The sequence below is a fragment of the Diorhabda carinulata genome, chromosome 1 (assembly GCF_026250575.1).
Source record: "Diorhabda carinulata isolate Delta chromosome 1, icDioCari1.1, whole genome shotgun sequence".
Classification (NCBI taxonomy): domain Eukaryota; kingdom Metazoa; phylum Arthropoda; class Insecta; order Coleoptera; family Chrysomelidae; genus Diorhabda; species Diorhabda carinulata.
Genome location: NC_079460.1, coordinates 28,247,483 through 28,268,019, shown reverse-complemented (window position 1 = coordinate 28,268,019; position 20,537 = coordinate 28,247,483). Strand labels below are relative to the sequence as shown.

General features: G+C 29.9%; 1 protein-coding gene across 3 annotated transcripts in view; it reads left to right on the top strand.

Annotated features, from left to right (window-relative positions):
• LOC130903948 (lachesin-like) overlaps window positions 1-20,537 on the top strand; it is a 343,927-nt gene that overhangs the window by 177,514 nt on the left and 145,876 nt on the right. For all 3 annotated transcript variants that reach the window (XM_057816407.1, XM_057816397.1, XM_057816415.1), the window contains exon 3: window positions 2,156-2,262. In XM_057816407.1, coding sequence (XP_057672390.1) covers window positions 2,156-2,262 — 107 coding nt within the window. The remainder of the gene's footprint in view (window positions 1-2,155; window positions 2,263-20,537) is intronic.

Sequence of the window (20,537 nt, the reverse complement as noted above, 5' to 3'; positions counted from 1 at the left end):
TCCTGATTTTATCTCGGTTGTTTTGAAGTCTATTTCTTGTCTATTCATCTATACTGTTGGACGTCAAACCTTTGATTTCTTTTTCCACATTTTGTCTCAATTCTAATTGTTGATTTCCCAAATTTCCTATTTCTTCTATGAATTCCTTTTAAAACTCTTTATTGATGTTGTCCTCTTCAATCCTCATTTTTGTGTTCATGTTTTCAATTTCAGTCTCAATTTGTTCCAATTCTTCTTTCTTAACCATGTTTTCTTCAATAATTTTTGTTTTCTCTTCAATAGTAATGTTGATTCCTTCATCTTTATAAATAATTCTATGTACATGCATAATCTTAAAATGACAGTAGACATAAGCTCCCAATTTTGGTTGCTATTCAAAAGTAAGCAAAACAATATCTGTCTTCTGTATCAACCTTTAATTATATGACTAGAACGCAAGTATTAAAATAAACAATTTGTACCAAACTAACAAATAAGGAATACGTTTCAAGATACAGCTGAGAAAAAACTCTCAACAGAACTTTTTTTCCCTAAATTGACCCAAGTGGTGGTCGAGAGTCATAATTCACTCTTATTTCGCAATATTATTACTCAATAAGAGGTGAACAAATTATTTACCAGGCTGTGATAATACTTTAATAGCTTCTGTTCCATAAGTATATCCAACTAAATACGAATGGGTTTCTCTTTCCAAAACCAAATTGTCATATCACGGAACTCGTTATTAAATAATGGTATAATATTCACTACAAATTCATAGATCTATCTGTAAAAATACTATCAATCATACAATTGGATGGACAATATATATTTTGTATTTTATTGACAGATTAAAATTTTATAACGTATTTTTGCCTAAGCACTTCTAGCAATAATAATAATAATAATAATAATGATAATAATATACATTTTATCTTTATTACTAATTGTTAGTCTTCATGTATAGAAATAAATAGGTATTGATAATGCAGATTTTTACAAATCTAAATCGTGATAAAGTTCCGTTCTTCTAAGAAAAAGTGAATAACGCAATCTCTGCACAAGCATAATGAAATATATAAGCAATTAATTGCTATTAATGTTACCAACTGGTCCATATACAATGGTATTGTCGAATATCAACAATCCGTGTAGTGATACAGCTGTATTATGTGAATCAGTCAATTGGTTCGTATTTCAGATTGCTGGCGAATTCGGTTTGCCATGCATTAACTAGCATGAACAAACACCATAGACTGTATTTTCATGATTAGAATCCAATATTTTATTTTTACTGTGGAGTGCTCTTTATTATTCCACTACAGCTCTAGTTTTGTCATTCAATACTTCAATTATTGAGAGTACAGTATGATCAGTTAAATTTTATGAATTTCAATTTTGTATTTTCCTATTAAATTCAAATTAGAATGAGACTACTCTTTTATTAACCGCAGACATTTTTTCCAACATTTATTATCCAAAGCTCATATTAAAAGCTTCATGTCAATTCAAAAATGGAAATTTTCATCTTTAATTTCTAATAATCGACGAACACGGAAGTTTTGTTTAATTGAAGATGAGCAACAGAATGTTGTATCTGTGCTTCATCTGACCTGCTCTTACACCTCTTTTTTTCTGGAAAGAAAGTCGAGCTGTTTCACCCTCAATATTTACGTACTTAAATTGCTGCAGTTTGTTGATGTTTGTAAAAGGATGTTTAAAATGGCATTTTGAAACTTCTATCAACTGAGCAAGAAAACACAGTAGTTTTTCTTCAGGACTTGTTAGGATTTTGGCATAAATTTTTCTATAACATTTCACTTATAATAGAACGCAAAAAGCTTGGCGATCTGTCGTTATAGAAATAATTCTGAGTGCATAAAATACCCAAATATCTATCTACATGTGTTACCTATGCGAAAAGAATTTTCTAAAAGATCTGATCAGAAACTGAAAATGTACACAATATTATTTCTAATAAAATAGAATCATAAACTTCTCTCAATATTTTCAGTAAAATGAGTCTTATTCACAAGTTTTTCAACTTGAATATTGTCATTTCCAAAGATATTTCCGCTTTTAAATTCAACTGTTTAAAATTAACCAGAACAGAATCGTAATTAATCAAATTACTCCTCGTGCTATCTGTAATAATCTAACATTTCTGTTGTTTCAGTGATTACTGAAGAGCCGGAGTTCACAGACGTTATCGAGAATATCACAGTCGCTGCAGGCAGAAATGTGAGATTTGCGTGTTCTGTCAAAAATTTAGGAACATATAAGGTGAGAAAACTCAAAATTTTCATAATTTCATCTAAATTTTCAAGATAACATAGTGTTACAAATTTGCACTTAAAACTTCAAGACGAATTTTCAATTACAGAATATGTACCTACGGAGATATTTTTGACACAGTTGTGCTGGAAAATAAATATTTCAGGGCACATAGGTACCTAATTATCTCCATGAATAGGCATATTGATAATATCGAACTGTGAAAAATTAGAAGAGCATAATTCTTAGAAAAAATCACATCTTTGCGAGAATTCTCTCATTGGGTCACAGAAAAATAATTGAACTTTGGGGCAGTAAGTGCTTTCCAGTTCCGATGTGTGAATACTTACTAAGAACAATCTATATACCAATCATCGTCACACATACTGACATCTTTCATATCTCAATCCTCATTCCACAACCGAAGATCATGGTGACATCGCTGATATGTAGGGTATGTATGTCTTCTATATCAGGAAAAAACAATAAACATGATAATCCCGGTTTCTTCCGAAGATAAGACGTCTCTGTAACCGAATAATGACTAAGAACTTATTTGTCGTGATAAACAACAGAAGACTGTTTTTCAAACTCTACCAAAACATAACAATTGTCTTCAATATTCACTGATATCACACTTGAATTATTATTAATACTACGATCATCAGTTTCTTCATCTATTTCAATAAACAATATTAACATTAATCAATCATCACCATTTTGTCAAAAATAACAATTCTACATACAATTCGGAACTAAAAAGGAACTAAAAAGGAAGTAAAAAATTTACTCGAAAACATGTCTTGTCAGCTGATACACCGTGGTGCGACTAGCAACATGGTGGCCCGTATGTCTATGCACACCAGCAAATACGTGTTTGTGTGCCGTTTAGTTTATCTGTAACTGTAAGAATGTGCTCCGCATATGAATGGTGACCACCTTCCCATATGGCACTTCATTTAAATGGCATTTAAAGAAATATTCAGACAAAATGATGAACAAACAATTTTTTTCAATATCTGACTGCTACAAAAATACAATAAAACATAACGCTGTTTCCCTAATATGTGATTTTTTTCTGTCACTCAAAAAGTGAATAAAAACAAAATGAATTTTTTGTAGTGTAATGAAAAGTAGACCTGTGGTGCAATATATTAATAAACGATTTCCCAGGCATTGAATTGGAATGCTGTATTGAATAGCCTCCAAAACCCCCCCATTGATTGCTTCTTGACTTTCTTTAGTTGATTTTCGTCATTTGAAATGTTGTGTAGGTTAAGGTAGAAATACTATATTATTAAAATAGCTCTTCGTTGTATAGTGTAACCATACTCAGATTAATCGTTGCCGATATGCTGCAAAAAATAAAGTTTATTGGCAGTCAATTTTTCTTGGGATATCTTTCGACTTGTTCCAATTGACTGTGATATAAAAAGTCAGTATTACAGATGAGACATATTTTACACTTGAATGGAATCACACAAAAAAGGCAAGATATAAATGATTGCTCAATTGAAACAAGTTCCTTTATAGTGACAAAAGTTTCCAACTTCTCCACCACTAAATAGATCGACCGACATATTAAAAAAGTAATCTGAGGAAAAAACTGCATAGACAAAGAGAGTTAAGTAAAAGTTTTCCAAAAGCGTTTGTGATTTCTGTATCTACATGGAATTGAATTGATTCAAATCTGATGTCCACAGACAAATCAATCATGTGCCGTATGCCGTATCTGTCTAGTATTAAAGAATAATCCACATATCATTGTTCTTTCCTTCAACAAAATATTGTCAGAAATATCAGAACCGGTTGAAACCAACAACAGGAAAATAAATATTTAATGTAATATAATATGAATATTTATTAATTCCACTACATTACGAATAGATTTTGTTTGAAGTTTTGTTCGGTGGAGGAAGGAAGAAGTTCTTTTATACTCTTACCATTCTTTTCTCATGGTTCAATAAATTCCCAATTTTACATTATTGTTTATTCTTGTACATATTACACCGAAAAATTCCGGACTGCTTATTCTATTGTATATTATATTGCCGTGCTCGTGGCTGTTTTCAATAAGTGGTAAAACTTCCTCAAAATCCTGATTGATAGATTTTAATATTAATAAATTCCTTTCATCACCCTGTATAATATTTCTTCAACTTATTTCTGGCAAAAAATTATGACAATTAAATTACGGTTGCAAACGTTCCTTGTTCATCGCTGCAATATATTTCAAGGCTTTTTCTTTCATATTTCTGAATTCTATTATAAAAGTTTCTGCTTCACAAAATAATTTAATACTTTTTAATAAGAGCACTTTTTTTCTTGATTTTTGAATATCTTAAATGTATATACCTTATTCCTAATAAAAAAACGTCTAGAAAATTAGCAAAAAATTTTCTTTTTTCTAGAAGAGAAGAGCAATTTTTTTTGAGAAATTTCGTTTTCGTCATAACATTCATTCACAAATTGAAATTCCCAATCATATCTTTTTTCCTATAAACTGCATTCTCAATATAGAATTCACCGTTAAAATGATAAACAAAATTTGGGAAAACTTAGGCAGACATAATCCCTAGAAACTTGAATAGAAAGGAAAGTCGACGACTGATACCACGTTTATGAGGCTATTTAACTATTTTCTTATGTAAATGGTGAGTTTTAGGCTATCAAAAAAAGATGTCACATTTTAATAAATGGGAGTGAATTCATATAACACAACGATAAATTTTTTCATATCCAATATGGAACAAAATGATAAATAAATATAATAATGAGGCGAGAACTATTATTAGAGAGAATATAATTTACCTCAACTAGTTTATAACTATGAACTAAATATAAAGAAAGACAAGTATAACATTCTTTAGATTATTGTTTATTTATTATTCGCAGCACCATTTCTGTCGCAATTATTATAAGTAGTATTAGTTAATTTTTTATTATTAATTAGTTAATTTGGTGAAATTTCTTATATCACTATGAAATATCTTAATTCATATATTGAAAAATGTTGGAATGTTGCGTAAAGAAATAAATTACCTATTAAATGATTATCCTTTGACTACACTTACTATCCAAAAAAAATGGGTGTTGATACAGCAATACTTGTTTGAAAGTGCAAATAGTTATTAGCCATAAAATAAAATTAAAATGATAGAATAAATTCTTAGTCGTATTCGTTCATACTATATTTTTCGTGACCCCTAAATCTCGTTTTTTTTCTAATAATAGTCTGCTTCATTTATACATACATCTACTGGGTACTAAAATAATGGTTATTTTCATTATAAGATAAGGTACACCTGATTTTAGTAGAAAACGTTACTTGTAAATAGTCATATTCAGAAGCTCTGAAGATTGGAAAAGCGAACAGTAAATACAGAATAAACTAATGATACCTTTTAAGAAAAATATTTGCGATGGATCACCTGAAGGATTTCCACACTCTTTCCTTTTACGACGTGATATCTACTGTCTATAAATAAAATAAATCGGGCAACGTTTTAAAGAAGCAGATCGTTCTCTTTTCTGAATCAGATATGGCTGTTGTATTAGCTTTAAAATATATAATTCCAAATCCAGCGTAGAATGTCTGTCTAAATATTCAATATGAATAATTTAAATTTTTATCCCATTTGAGAGATACTTTATAACTGCCACCTAGATATGAGCAATAATAGAAACAATACAATGAAATATTTTCGATAAGTTGGGTTGACAAAATGTTAATACCTTTATTCAAAGTCATAGTTGCTGAAACTGTGTTTGGTTTCTGCTAAATAAACAAAATTTTTTATCGTTCCAGTTGAATGGAATCGTATGATTGGATATTATTTATCAATATTGCAAGTATTGGTAGAAATTTGAATTTACTTTTATTCGTTTGAAACGTTGCAAAAGTGTGTCTATGAAACCAAAATCAAACACAAATAGAAATTCAGCGAAAATATATATGAATGTTGTTTACCTTTGGAGTTTTTACCTCAATAAAGATGACACTATAAATGTATTTATTTGTGGACTAATGGTTTATTTAGTTTTAGATGTTTAGTTGAGTTTCTCATTATATGGCTTAGATATTCCTGCTTCGTATTCAAGAGTTCCGTCTCGTTTTGCATTCTGTGGGTTACGTATTATCTGATTCAAAATTCTAAAAATTCTCTGACATTATAACTTCTCGAAGACCTGCACTTTTCACCTATATATATATACACAGACACACACACTCACACACACACACACACACACATATATATATATATATACATATATACATACATATATATATATGTGTGTGTGTGTGTGTGTGTGTTGTGTGTGTGTGTGTGTGTGTGTGTGTGTGTGTGTGTGTGTGTGTATGTGTGTGTGTGTGTGTGTGTGGTATTTCTTATAAATGTTATGATTGATTCCATGCCACATCATAAGCTTTTGTTTCTGAAAAGGATGTTCTTGTGAATAGTTTAAGTAATTTGTAATTTATTTTAAAAGGTAAAATGTGAAATTATGTTTTACTTTCTATTGTATATGTCGTGAAAGCACAAATATAAACGTAATTAAGCGTCAGAATAAGACACAAGTAATATAAGGGAAGTGTTCACACGGTGGTAGCTGGAAATGTAAATCCACTGGGTAGTGACAAGTCGTAGGATTTTCATAACAATAACGTCATTTATGTGAAAACGGCCGTTCAAAAGATCGCTGAAAAGGGGGAACACAGTAGATACTTAAGATTTATTCGACTGGAAACATATGACATATTTTCTACCTTTTTCACATTCAATCGTATTAAAATATACTGGGAATTTGAATTCAACAATTTGTTTTTGTCATACTATTTATATATATTCATATTGACTGAAATTTTCACAAAAATTTATAACTACAACAATGAATATTATAACAAGGAGTCTTTAACAATCAATGAAATTTTTTATGATATGCTTTATCACATACTTATATTCACTTAGTTTTAGATGTCATATCACTTTTTATTGATGTTCACTTAAATGTATGTCCAGCACCTCTATAACACAATTGGAGTGATATAAGTCAAACAGCAAATTTAATAAAGAATCTCTTCTAGAAGTAATAAAACAATTTTTAATAAAAATATTGTTGTTATAATAACAAAAATTACCAACAAATCTTTGGAATACCAATAGGTTCTTCTTCTGTAATAGCAGATTACGTAGGGGATTATAGTTTGGATTTTGTTTTATGTTATATCTGTTTTGCCATTCAAGCTATTCTTCATCAAAAAGAATATGGATGATTTAACTTTATCCCTCTCATATGATGAAATCACTATTTTAATTGAATCATAATATACAATTTTACTATGGAAAGAGAGATTATTTTACCATCTCTTGAGTCCTTATTAGAATCGAAGAGAATGAAATTCAATCAACTGGTATTAGAAACAAATTGAAAATATATCAATAATTATTCATACCACCCACGTAAAACTAAGATTAATTTGATGAAATTGGAAAAAAATAGAGTCCTTAAAATTTCGAATCCAATATTTTACAAAGGAGCCTAAATTCTATATAATAATTTTAACAATACTATCTCACCTATTTATGCACCTTTACCATACTGATTTTATAATCAGTTACTACTATATTTCCCGAAATCTTTAAATCAAGATAGCTTACTGTCAAATCCCTAATATCCTATTCATGGTTACTAAAATAAAAGATAAAACGCCAATTAATGAATTGACTATAGTTATGGACACCCAAAAAGAAACCAGACACTAGTAGAATACTGAATCGTATTCTCACAGATGTCTTCTTATCATTACCTTTCTACATTTATTCATTTGTAAAAACATATTTTATTCAGCTTTTGAGCTGTAAGGTATCAATTTTATTTGGTAATTAAATATTCTATTTTTCAAGCAGTAAAGTATCAATTTAGCATTGAATTACAATTTAGTTGTGAATTAAATAAGAGTATATTTTTAAAAAAATAGTTTTCAGTAACTACAGAATTATTTCTATCATAATTTATGAAACTCCTTGCTTAAATTGTGATAAAAATTGCATTAGCCAGTCGATGAAACTATTCTAGACACTATGTACATCCCTGTATTCAGATTAAGATGGAAGTGAAGCCTCATCTCTACCATTTCTTGACAGCATGTTCTCTCACTCCGTATGTCGTAAACACACTAACACCAACTGTTTTCTGAACACTCAGCTCCATCATGATCGGCTCAACTTAGTTTGGTCATTGATACACTCATATCACGATCTAACTCGCTGACTCACGAATCCAGTCAACCACCTGAAATCTGTTTTCTTCGGTTTCTTATTGGGAACGTGTCAATGAAACACCAGCTTTAATATATTTTCCGAGCTTTCAAATAATTATGTATTCATCGTCTAGGAAATAATTAATTGAGATTTTCGGTGAATTTGAATTGTATTGATTCTTGTAAAAATTTTAAATTTTTAAGTTGCAAAATTCATTATTCAAATTGACGTTGATGGAAATATTGATTAATTGATATATTGAAATTTAAATAATTTTGGCGCCATCTGTTATTGGGGTAATTCGGCAACCAAAGCTAAGAAAACACGTAATTCAAGCTACGACGTACAGTAAGAAAAGACTTGCTGTGTACGCCAACTGCCATCTATCGGTGGCGTCCACCTCGTCAAATGATATCCTCATAAGGTTAACCTACTATCCTATTCTTTATACAATGGTAATATAATATCCTCTGTATAAGCAAAAATCGGATGCTTCCGATGGTAGATTGAACCTTGTGTCTGTATTTATGCTTTCCTTATTATTACTTCCAATATGAGTTTTAAAAGACTTTCTGATAGTCTTCCTTTCCACAATACTTTGATTTCAGTTCTATCCCGAATCAGTTTTACAATTCTTATTAATTTTTTGAGGCACCCACAACTTTTAAAGCACCATACAACTTTCTGCTTTCTCCTTGTATCCTAAGTTTGCTTATAATCTATGAGCAGTAGATGTAGTTCTAGATTTTAGTTTTGATTATTGCTCCATTGGTTTTTAAAATGAAAATCTGGTCCACCTTGTTTCGCCCCTTCCTAAAGCCTCTTTGATATTAACCGACCTGGTACCAGTTTGTTTCTTATTATCTTCTTCCATTTTCATTATTTTTTATTTGCCATATTTACGTTTTATTTCTCTAAATTATCGAAATATTCTTTATATCTTTTATATCTTTAGTGATAGTTATCTATTCGAAATATAAAAATATTCCAAAAAATTAGAAGTTGCACCTCCAAAAGATCGCTATGCAAGACATTCTATAAACAAAACTCTTAAATTTTGATTCATATAATATTTTGCTTTGGTTTATATCTCATATTATAATGGTTTATGACATGTCTGGTGTTATTACAAATAAGAGTTTCCAATCATCTAGCTTGCTAGAATTATGTGATTCGATTGAAAAATTCATTTAGAAATTTTTTGTATCTCTTGAACCAACCCGCGAAAAGCTAATATTTATCATGTAAGTTCAACATTACTGTTTAAAAACCTTCACTCTAGTTAGGTTGCATTTTCATTATTTAATTTGGCCTAACCCTCTAGTGATTTTTGCGAGCGTACGCTGTAGAAACCATCACAAAAACAAACAACTTTTACTTACCTACAGGGAAACTTTCTTTTGTTGTTTTTACGATTCATTCAGACTAAAATGAATCAAATATATCAGTATAAGGAGCATGACTTCACTGAAGCCTTTTCCCGGCTAACAAAAACAATCTGGAAATCAACAAATTGTGAACACAAGACAGTTCTTTTAATTTAATTATATTTACAAATATTATGGTTATGAATCAATTTCCTCTACATTTGCAGGTATTATTCACCTATTCCGAGAGAATATCATTATATCGAAGACTATCATTAAATAATTTTCAATTCTTTTTGATATATATATATATATATATATATATATATATATATATATATATATATATATATATATATATATATATATATATATATATTCTTAAAGGAGAAAACAACTATTTTCCTGGCTAATTGTTCGACGAATATTGAATCACAACTTCTTTGAAGAGAGTGATGTCAATCGACCCTTTTTTCGATATTAACATACCCAATATCTCGCAATTGCAAGGAGTGTTCGTAACTACTGACTAGTTTCGACGTCATTACGTCTCATCAGAGCAGTTTAACAGCCCTCGTTCAGGATTGAGACGCGAACTGAATACAACGTTAAGGAGCGTCGCTATTCGGTATATGAATAGTAGAAATACTTCATTTTACACACTTTCTTTTCCATCGGAATCAATATTATCGGCGACTACACTAGATTTCTAGCTGACCAGTTGTTCGTAATTAGATGTGAGGATGGCGCCACTTAGCGTTCGCTGGGGAATGGCTAGATGCATGTATTAAATAGAAGTAATGGTAACAAACTCTTCGAATTCAATTTTCAAAATATTTGAAAAGTTTCACGCAAGACCTTTTGCTTTTTAAAACATTTAAGGTGTGGCTGTTTCCTGCAAAATGTTGATAGAAATACCACAATTAGATATTGAGATAAATAAAAAAAATGAGATGTTCAACCTGTTTTTTATATTTAACATGAACATGTTAAAATTAACACTATTAAAACATATCTTATCATTACTTCGTCATTGTATACAATTTATTTCCTTTGGTCTAATTTAGAGAATTTCTCATTTCGAATCTAAAAATATTGAAAATTAGGAAAATAAACAAAGGACACTGTCGACATGATAATTTTTACATTCCCATTGATTGTGCGAAGAGGGAAGACCCTGAGTATTGAGTTTTAGAGGGTGCTTGATAACGGACTGATATTATTAGATTATAAGCCTCGAGCTAGGTCCGTTCGGCTTACTAGTTATCTGTTAAACCACCGTGATTCTAAACCAGTGGCAATATGATGAGGATTTAGAGTATTGAATAGATCAAGCAAAAAAACATTATTATATTATTAATTGCCTTATTACTATATGAATCAGAGCTTTAGGAGATTATGTGTAAAAAATAGATCAATTGAATTACATCACTACGTTTTTATCTGAGTTTATTCATTATGTATTTGGGATTTTACTACTAACAGCTTCAAATTCTAAGCACTTTTAAATGATATGAGGTATACAAGATCCATTCCGGGAATATATTTTTTATTCATTTGAAATTTTCAGGAGTTGAAAAATTATAAGCTACATTATATGATCAGCAAATAAGCTTCAAAATATTATGTGGATAACTATTATGGAAACAGAGAACTGAATACTAAGATAGAATTTATTATTATTATAATCATATTATTGATTCGAAAGCTCTAAAGACTGTTCGAGATGTTTTTGGTGAGAGTAGAAATACACATAGGTATGATTATATATTAATAATTCGTCGTTGTTTGGGGGTCAGTGAACAAAGTCTGTTTAAATCACAAAATTTTGGTTTCTTTTGCCACTGTTCTTTCTATTTACCTACTGGAAAAAGTAATATTCCATCAATCACATATAGGTACAGCATAGTGTGTCGGTCCACCATTTTGTTGAAAGTCTATCAGGTCGTTTTGGAGTAAACGACTTTCGTCATGCCGATCTACTCAATCTATTCACAGATTCCGTGATTAGTACATCAACTGTATTCAAAAGTATATCTATATGCACCTCCTGCTCAGCGGGAGCAGAAGGTGGATATAGATAGAACTCAAGTGGAGTTGACTCAATTGGCATAAAAAAAATTAATTAAAAATACATAAGAATTTTAGACGTGGTGTTTATATAATGCACGAGGCTTTCAAATAATTAGTTGAATTGTTGCATTATGTGATTGGAATTTTTGGGGTGTTATTAATTACAGGGATGAAGACCTCTTGACTATCAAACGTTTCTCACCAAAAACAGAAATTCACTCTCCTGGGGCATATTGCAACGTATTGGTAATTATGAAATTTCAAGAGTGGTGAATTTTAGAATGAACATAGTGTAGAAGAAGAAAAATTAGTACCGTTGCTTTTCAATATACATACATCTTGCTTGAGTTGAGTCGTATTGTTATAATTGTAGTTCGCTTGTTTTCATTTATAAATTTCGCCTATTTCGATGAAGTGCGATATTTTAATGATTAATTTTGAACCAGCATTAAAATTTTCCTCACTACTGGTGCTACTAAATATGCACTTTCCAAACTAATTATTATTATCCAACAAACTATTGATTTTCATGAACCCTAAGGGTGGATCTGTGAACAAGAAGTCAAAAGAGATTATTACTTGAGTAAAGGCTAGTTTTATCTTATTACTAAACCTGTTTATCTATCTACTTTTTTATGCGTTATTTTAACGTACAATGCCATATCAAAACATTCATTGTCTCCATACATTATTTTTTCATGGATTGGAAGACCTTTAATATTTTATACACAATTTTGTTTTCTTTAAAGAGTTTTCATATAATTTTATGAACAATGCCACAGTTTTTTATTGAAAAATTATTATAAACCAAACTGATTATTAGCGACTAATGTTTACAATAATAGTTTCTAATAGTATATTTTAGATATGATAGCCATATCGCACGAGGATGAAATTTGAGGGAGATATGGAAATTTTTAACAATTTGATTTATAATTTTTACACTTTTATATTTTCACTGATTTTTTGTCACAAATGTATAGTTGTTAAAAGTATAATTTGCATATGTTATGGTTTCCTTTTTTAAATCTGCGTAGTTATTTTCTTCTATACTATTATAAGTAGATGTAAATTCTATTTTCGGTGAAAATTTTGCATCGATGTTGATGGCATAGGTTCGTGTTTTTTGTCAGCTGATCTTACAATTACCGATGTCTGTTTTTTTACCTAAGGAAAGTTCTATATAGGTTTTCATTGCCACGGTTGATATCCAACCACCGAAATGTTTCACTGTTAAAGCATCACCCTTTGCATCTTTAAACCTAGTACCCCCTGAACGGCAAAAACAATGTCCCTTACATAAATTCGCTTCTGGTAATTTTGAAAATGCAGCAATTATTTTTTGCTGATTACCAATTTTGTTAATTCCGATTACTTGTTTGGTACTTTGGTAATTTGTGGTAATTAACAAAAAATATGGGGGGTCTAAGCCGAATATATTTTTTTGGATCAATTTATCTAACTTAAAATTCATTTTTTAAATATCTAACATGATTTATCTTCAAATTTCTATATTTGTAGGTGAGTGAAACAATAGAGCATCATTAAATGAGAAAAATTGATTAATTTCTAGGGAATACTGAGTTTTTATATGTTCAAATAGGTCTTAACAAATCTGAGTTATTACCATAATCTCTGTTGTAACTATTAAATCAATATTTTAATGATTTATAATGTAGTTACATATCTTTCTATGAATATTATTTTCCAAATAGCTTTGTTCTAGTTTCCATTTTTATCAATCTCATTGTATGCCTCGGGACATACCATAAAGGCATGCATCATAGATAATAGTTACATGTTTAATGCACGTATTGATTTAGTTCCCATTATTGAATTATTAAAAATTATGTTTAATAACGAGAATGCAATTGCGTTTGCGGCTTCAGCAGAAATTGTGGAGTAATTTGATCTTGACTCTCCTCCATGCGACATAGTGTCTGATATAAGTGAAGTTGTAATACTAATATTGCATGTAAAGTGGAATACTTGGAGGGAGACCAGAAAAAACTCGTTCGCATTTCTAGTAGATTATAGTTGTTAACGAGTTTGAAGCATCGCACCTTCCTAATCTCGGCTTATAAGGGTTTGTAATATTGCCGATTTCATGATACTAATTACATCGTCGTCGTTTTTTCTGTAATAAAATGTTGTTTTTGAAATTGGATATAACGTTAGGATGGCTGTGATTAAATAAGTTAGCTTAATTTGAATGATCTTCAATAATTTAGTTCTTAACAGTCCTCTCATAACATAACACATTAATGAAAACGAAACTACTAAAGTAGAAGATTTTTTAGAATTACACTGCAGAAAACCTCAAGCAACTGAAGACAAACTTCTAGATACATATGACATGTTATTAAGGGGGTCAAACTTATTCATTTTTATGTGGTAGTCCTTCCTATGAATTAGACATGTTTATTTTGTGACCAATATACTTGGAATGAATCCACAGAAAATAGTCGTATGGATTCATAAGGGAAGATCACGAGTACCATTCGACAAAGTCCAATTCATATTTTGGAAAACACAATATCTATTGACACAAATGACGACATAATGAGTTGGGAAGTCCTTATTAACGGAAAGTTTCAATAACTTGTTTTAATTAAAAGGCAATTGAAAATACCTATTTCGATTGGGAGCTAAGGTATAAGACTATTTACTAATAAATTTGAATACATCGAATAATTTGAGTTTCCTTCATTAGAAAAGGGAACCAATTAGCTTGTCGACCTATATTTTAGCCTATACAGTAATCTGTTTTGGATATAGGGTGTGAGATTTCCTCATCCAATGAGGATTGGTACGTAACCATCAACATTATTCAATATCATAAAAAAAAATTTTTTTTTCTTCAACCAAATCATTTTTTTAACTCTTCTTACTCAACGACCAATCCAAAGAAAGTTTTGATCGGTTTTTTACATTTTTGGTTCATATTTTGGTTCAGACGTGCATATCTTCATTACTTTGAATTCCCTTTTGCGAACCAAGATAATGTTCTTTGAAAGCTACAGAACTGTTTTACTAAAATGGTTAGCCGGAGATAATGTATGTCTTCTATTTGGTTGGATTAGTGTAACTCCTTTGTTACAAAGACAGTGAAAAACAATACAAATAATAAAGTGAGTCTTATATAAGTCGATGTTGCGTCTATTACCAGGCCAATTTTATATTTAAAATATCTTCCACATCCAATTGCTCTTAATAAATCTAGTCAAAATATGTTAGAAGTTAACAATAAAAATTATGTTGAAATGAAATCTTTTCTGATAAATCAGACGATTTATCTTTTCGAAAAAATACTTCACATTTATTTTATCAAGCTGAATCCAATGATTTATTAGATGTCCAAAATTATTCAGTTATAAAGCAGACTCGATCACAATAGTGAAACTTGTTAGCAACGGGTAAGAAAATTACCTTGTCCGTAATCAGAAATTATTATTGTAATGATGTGCCGGGACTTTTCGCAGCATTGAAACAAAACTGTAATAATACAAAATAACGATCATTAGGTGATTCTTCGAAATACACTCTGAAAGTATTTTATAGTACAATTGGATTAAGAAACCGTCTATATCAAAATGCATATCAAATATAGTATAAATACAAAAAATTATTATTCTATCCAATTTACACATTGAACTGGGACTTACAAGAAGCTTTGTGAACGCGCTAAATAGGAATAATAGTGCATTCTGTTATTCACAACATTTCCAAATATTACGGAAGGAAAATTGAAAATAATATTGGTTGGACTACAGATCTGTAATATTAAAGAAGATTCTCAGTTTGAAGGTCTCTTATGTCAATTAAAAAACTATTCGGAAGTAGAATAAAGTAGTCGAAAAATTTTTGGAAAATAAAAAAAAAATAAATATATTATATGATAAATATAAGATGAAAATGTAATGGCTGTGGCTAAGTGAATATGTCATTGAAGATGCTGCAATAATTTCTCCAAACTCAAAAAGTTTTGATTTTGGGATTTGAAGATTTTGGGAAAACGCCATCGGGGATACTGAGATGAAAATAAGATAGGGAATAACATTTCATCTATAATTGGAGAAAATGATCCAAAATAACTATAAAAAGTTAAAATTTATCATTTTCAATGATTTTGTAATTATTCATACTATTTTAACCAAATTCCATAAGGTATAAAGCAATAAAATTTTTATCATTATTTCTGGCTAACTATTGCCTAAATTATCAATAACTAATAACTTTCATCTGAGGTATGAAAATCGTGTTAGGGTTATTGTTATTAATGTTATTAAATATACGATTCTTTTGGTTTCTAAGCACCATATCCTCATAAAATTAGTTTCTCATATAAATGATATATTGTAAATTCCATTATTAATAATTTGTTAAAACGTCAAATTCATTGCTCTCATAGCCATCTTAATATATTATTTCAATTTATTTATGAAATTATGGCAATTGGCTTAGAGAATATAACAGGAAAAATAATCAGCATTCCTAAGCGCTTTTTAAAACAAAAAATATGTTTGATGAAGTCCATTATATTTCCAGAAAAACAAAAGGAAATAAAGGAAATGCCACGATAAAATCGGCTATACTACAAAACGTTTGCGAACCAAAATTAATGAAAATCGTCTATGAGCTATTTTTGAAATTAATGAAGTAGCTCATATTTAAAACCTGCTATATATACAGGGTCGAACAAAATGGGCAGAAACTGAATTTTTGGCTTAACCACGACTATGAAAAATTGTCTTAAATAAAAGTTTTTGTATATTTTATATACTTTCTAATGGTGCAGATTTTCTGTTTATGTCACAATTTTTGAGATATGACGTCAACGAGTAATATTTTCAATACATCACCCAGTATTTATATTTTTTTTTGAGTAGTTATGATATCGCTAAATTTACAGATTGTTTAGTAAGTCGGACTCACTAATTACGGTTTAACAACCTAGAAATGGTAATTTGAAATATTAATCATTTAATACAAAATTAGAAATAATTGATGATACAATATTTTTCTACAACAGTTGTTACAAGTGAGACCCTTTGTCAGAGACCCACCAAACCCGACATTAGTAAATTTAGCAATATTACTCTTATATTCACTCAAAAAATTTTTAAGTACAGGATGAAGCATTTGAAATAACACCCGTTGATGTTATATATCAAAAAATGTTATGTGAACAAAAAATCTGCTAACGCAATTAGATAGAATACAAAAATCTTATTCTAAGTGTATCAATTGTTTTCTTCAACTTTTTGTTATAGTTTGATATTTTCTTTCATTTTTTTTATTTAATTATATCAAAAGAATTATGCATATATATATATATATATATATATATATATATATATATATATATATATATATATATATATATATATAATAATTTTTATTTCGCATTGTTTCCAATTTTGCTCTGAGCTATTCATCATTGGCTATATTTTTTTGTGATTTGGTAATAAAACGATATGTAAGCATCATTTATTTTCAGTGTAACATATCTAAACTTGTTAAAAAATTCAAAATCCTTCTTGCTCTCTTGAGACCATAAGAAACCGCTATATCTCAAAGCTAATATGAATAAGACAATTCCGTCGCGACTATTCGACGACTACAGGCGTTATAGGATTTACAGCAAAATAATTCATAAGTGGAAGTTCATATATTCCCTGACTTGCGATAAGAGAATGTACGTGCTATGAATTGAAATATTCTGGTCTTAAACAGATTACAAAAGTTGAGAGCTAAGTAAACTCAGCAAACACCAAGAAGCGGTAAGGTTTTGGGTGATTAAGGGTCCGCACAAACTAATTGTATGAGTACGCAGTCACTCTACTACAGTCTATACGACAATGGCTATTCTCTCCTCTTAAATGTAGTAGAACAGTTTGGGGTAAACATTTCAAATACTATTCCCTGGCATTATGAATTGTTCAACAAAGTTTTTGTTTTAAGAACAATTAGTGTTTACCGCTCACAACAATCAACAGTATTGAAATTCACCTACACCTTAGTAGTTTGACAACTAAACGTTTTAAAGTAACAAATTTTTTGTGATTAGTAAGTTAATCAATTGAGCAAATATCTTCAAACTATTTTTTAGTTTTTTATTTAATATAAAATATAATATATATATTTAATGTCACTTTTTGTATTTTTAGAATTTCAATAATTTGAAATAATTGTTTGTCATTTTTTAAAGAAGAAAACAACTATTTTCTTGACTAATGCCGGGACGAATACTGAATTACACATGAAGAACGTGATGTTCACCGACCTTTTTGTCGATATCAACATCTCTAATGGCTCGCAACTGCAAGGAGAGGGTTGTAACCACTGACCAGTTTCGACGTCTCATCAGTGGTATAAGAAACTGTCGTTCGATGTAGACTAGACTAAATTCCATAGACTCTTTGATATGTTTATGTTTTGTTTTTAGGTCTCATAATATTTTGATAAACACAAAGTAGACCGAAACGTCAAATTTTCACCTGTCTTCAAAAACAAACTGATTCATAATAACAAAATCAAGAAATTAAGACGATCTAGAAGCATATATATATATATATATATATATATATATATATATATATATATATATATATATATATATATATATATATATATTTATGGCAGACTAATATATATTTATATTAAATATACCAAAGGCTTCATGGAAAACCATTGATTAGGCAAACTCCTAGCTTCTAATAACGTTACCTTACGGTCTGTCGCTTTAAGGGAGAAAATAGTCGCATTACGCCGTTTTAGCAGGGCCGGATTAAGATTTATAAGGCCCGGGGCTAAAATAATGACGGGGCCCCCTTAAGAAATTCGAAAACCCGGAAAAATTCACAAAATAATATCAATACGTTAGATTTGTGGTATCAACACATCAAAAAATACAGAATGATTTCCAAATGATGGGACCCTCTTGGACCTGGGGCCCGGGGCTATAGCCCCCCCAAGCCCCTAGCTTAATCCGGCCCTGCGTTTTAGGTAATCATGCATTGTGCTTTTACAGTATTTGTGAATGATATATTGTCTATATATGGTAAGTAATGAATGGAGCTATAACTCCGTCATTTGAGTTTGGCACATCAGTTGTCTCTCTCCTCGCAGTTTAGTAACGAGACTTTGGGCTGTCAGTTCACACTGTCAATTTTTGTTTCCTCTTATTTCACTTGAAACTAACATAAAAACTGTAGGACTCATATTTCTCTGATTACACTGAATCTTTTATATTCGGTGTTGTTACCTGAACTTTAATCATTCAGTTTTTTTTCATTCAATCTCCACTAGCTCAGTCATCTGGCATGGGTTGCATATCTTCGTTCAGCTACTGATAAAGTTTTCATAATCTCCCGGTGTTACGAATACATTAATTACAAGCTAATGATCGGAAAGAATCTTATTGTGTGCTAGACGTAGTTTGGAGGTATAAATTTCAATTATCATTGAAAAATGGTGCATTCTACTAACCCCTCACAACGATCACGTTCATGATCATCATCTTTCTCGTTCCAAAGTTCCACTAGTCCAAAGGGTTATGATCGTAAACTTAATTAGAATGGATTATGAAGTGTTGATGTAAATAATAACAAATGTGCAGAACAAAAATATAAATAAAGCAAAAGTTTCAAAAAGTTGGTTACGGTTTGTGAGTTTTTTAATCGAGAACTAACTTACATTAAAGTTAAATCAAAATGTCTTTTGCTGCGATAATAAGGTATTTGGTGGTACGTCACAAAAATAATCCAGGAAGTACTAATAATATTGTTTTCCTAATCAAATAATGAGATTCTCATAGTTGCCATTTTTGTCGCTTCAAGTTTTGAGAATTCCGCTAATTATTTTAACGTTCACTTCGACTTTATATGGGTCGTAGTGAGCATTAGGCATGACATCATAGTGACGTTTTCGTCGCGGCCAAAACGATCGTAGTCGCTCTGATTGGTTAGTGGAATGCACCAAGAAGGATTTATTGTGCATTGTGTGGTTACTTGCATTACAGCAATATGCAAAGTGCTAAATTGACTGTATGGTATCAGTTACTAGATTGATTTATGTCAGATCGTTTTTTCTGTTGGTATTTGAAAACAAAAAGTTATTCATTGGATAAATTTTCTGATATTTATGCTATTCTTCCATGAAATATATTAACTGGTCTTAAAAATGATTGCTTTCATTCTTCTTTTTTCGGTGAACGTGAATATTTGCATATTTAAATTTTCTAAATTTTTGTTGACTGCAGTTAAAACACAAAATGAATAGATAATGTAAAATTTTTTTTGTCTTTAAAAATAATTAGTTTGTTGTAGTAACTAACTTAAATTTGACCCATGAATATACTTCAATAAATTGTGTAGATTCATTTTGAATTTGAAAAACATGATTGGAAAAGTTTGTAAATTTGAGGAATATTTAAGATATTTTTCTATGAATATAAATACGTATATATTTGTAGATGTAATTTAGATATTAATACTGAGACTGAATGTATGAACTATAATAAAATTGTGAAAAAGAAAAATAATCTTCAACTTCTGTTGAAGTTGATCGATATCCAGGA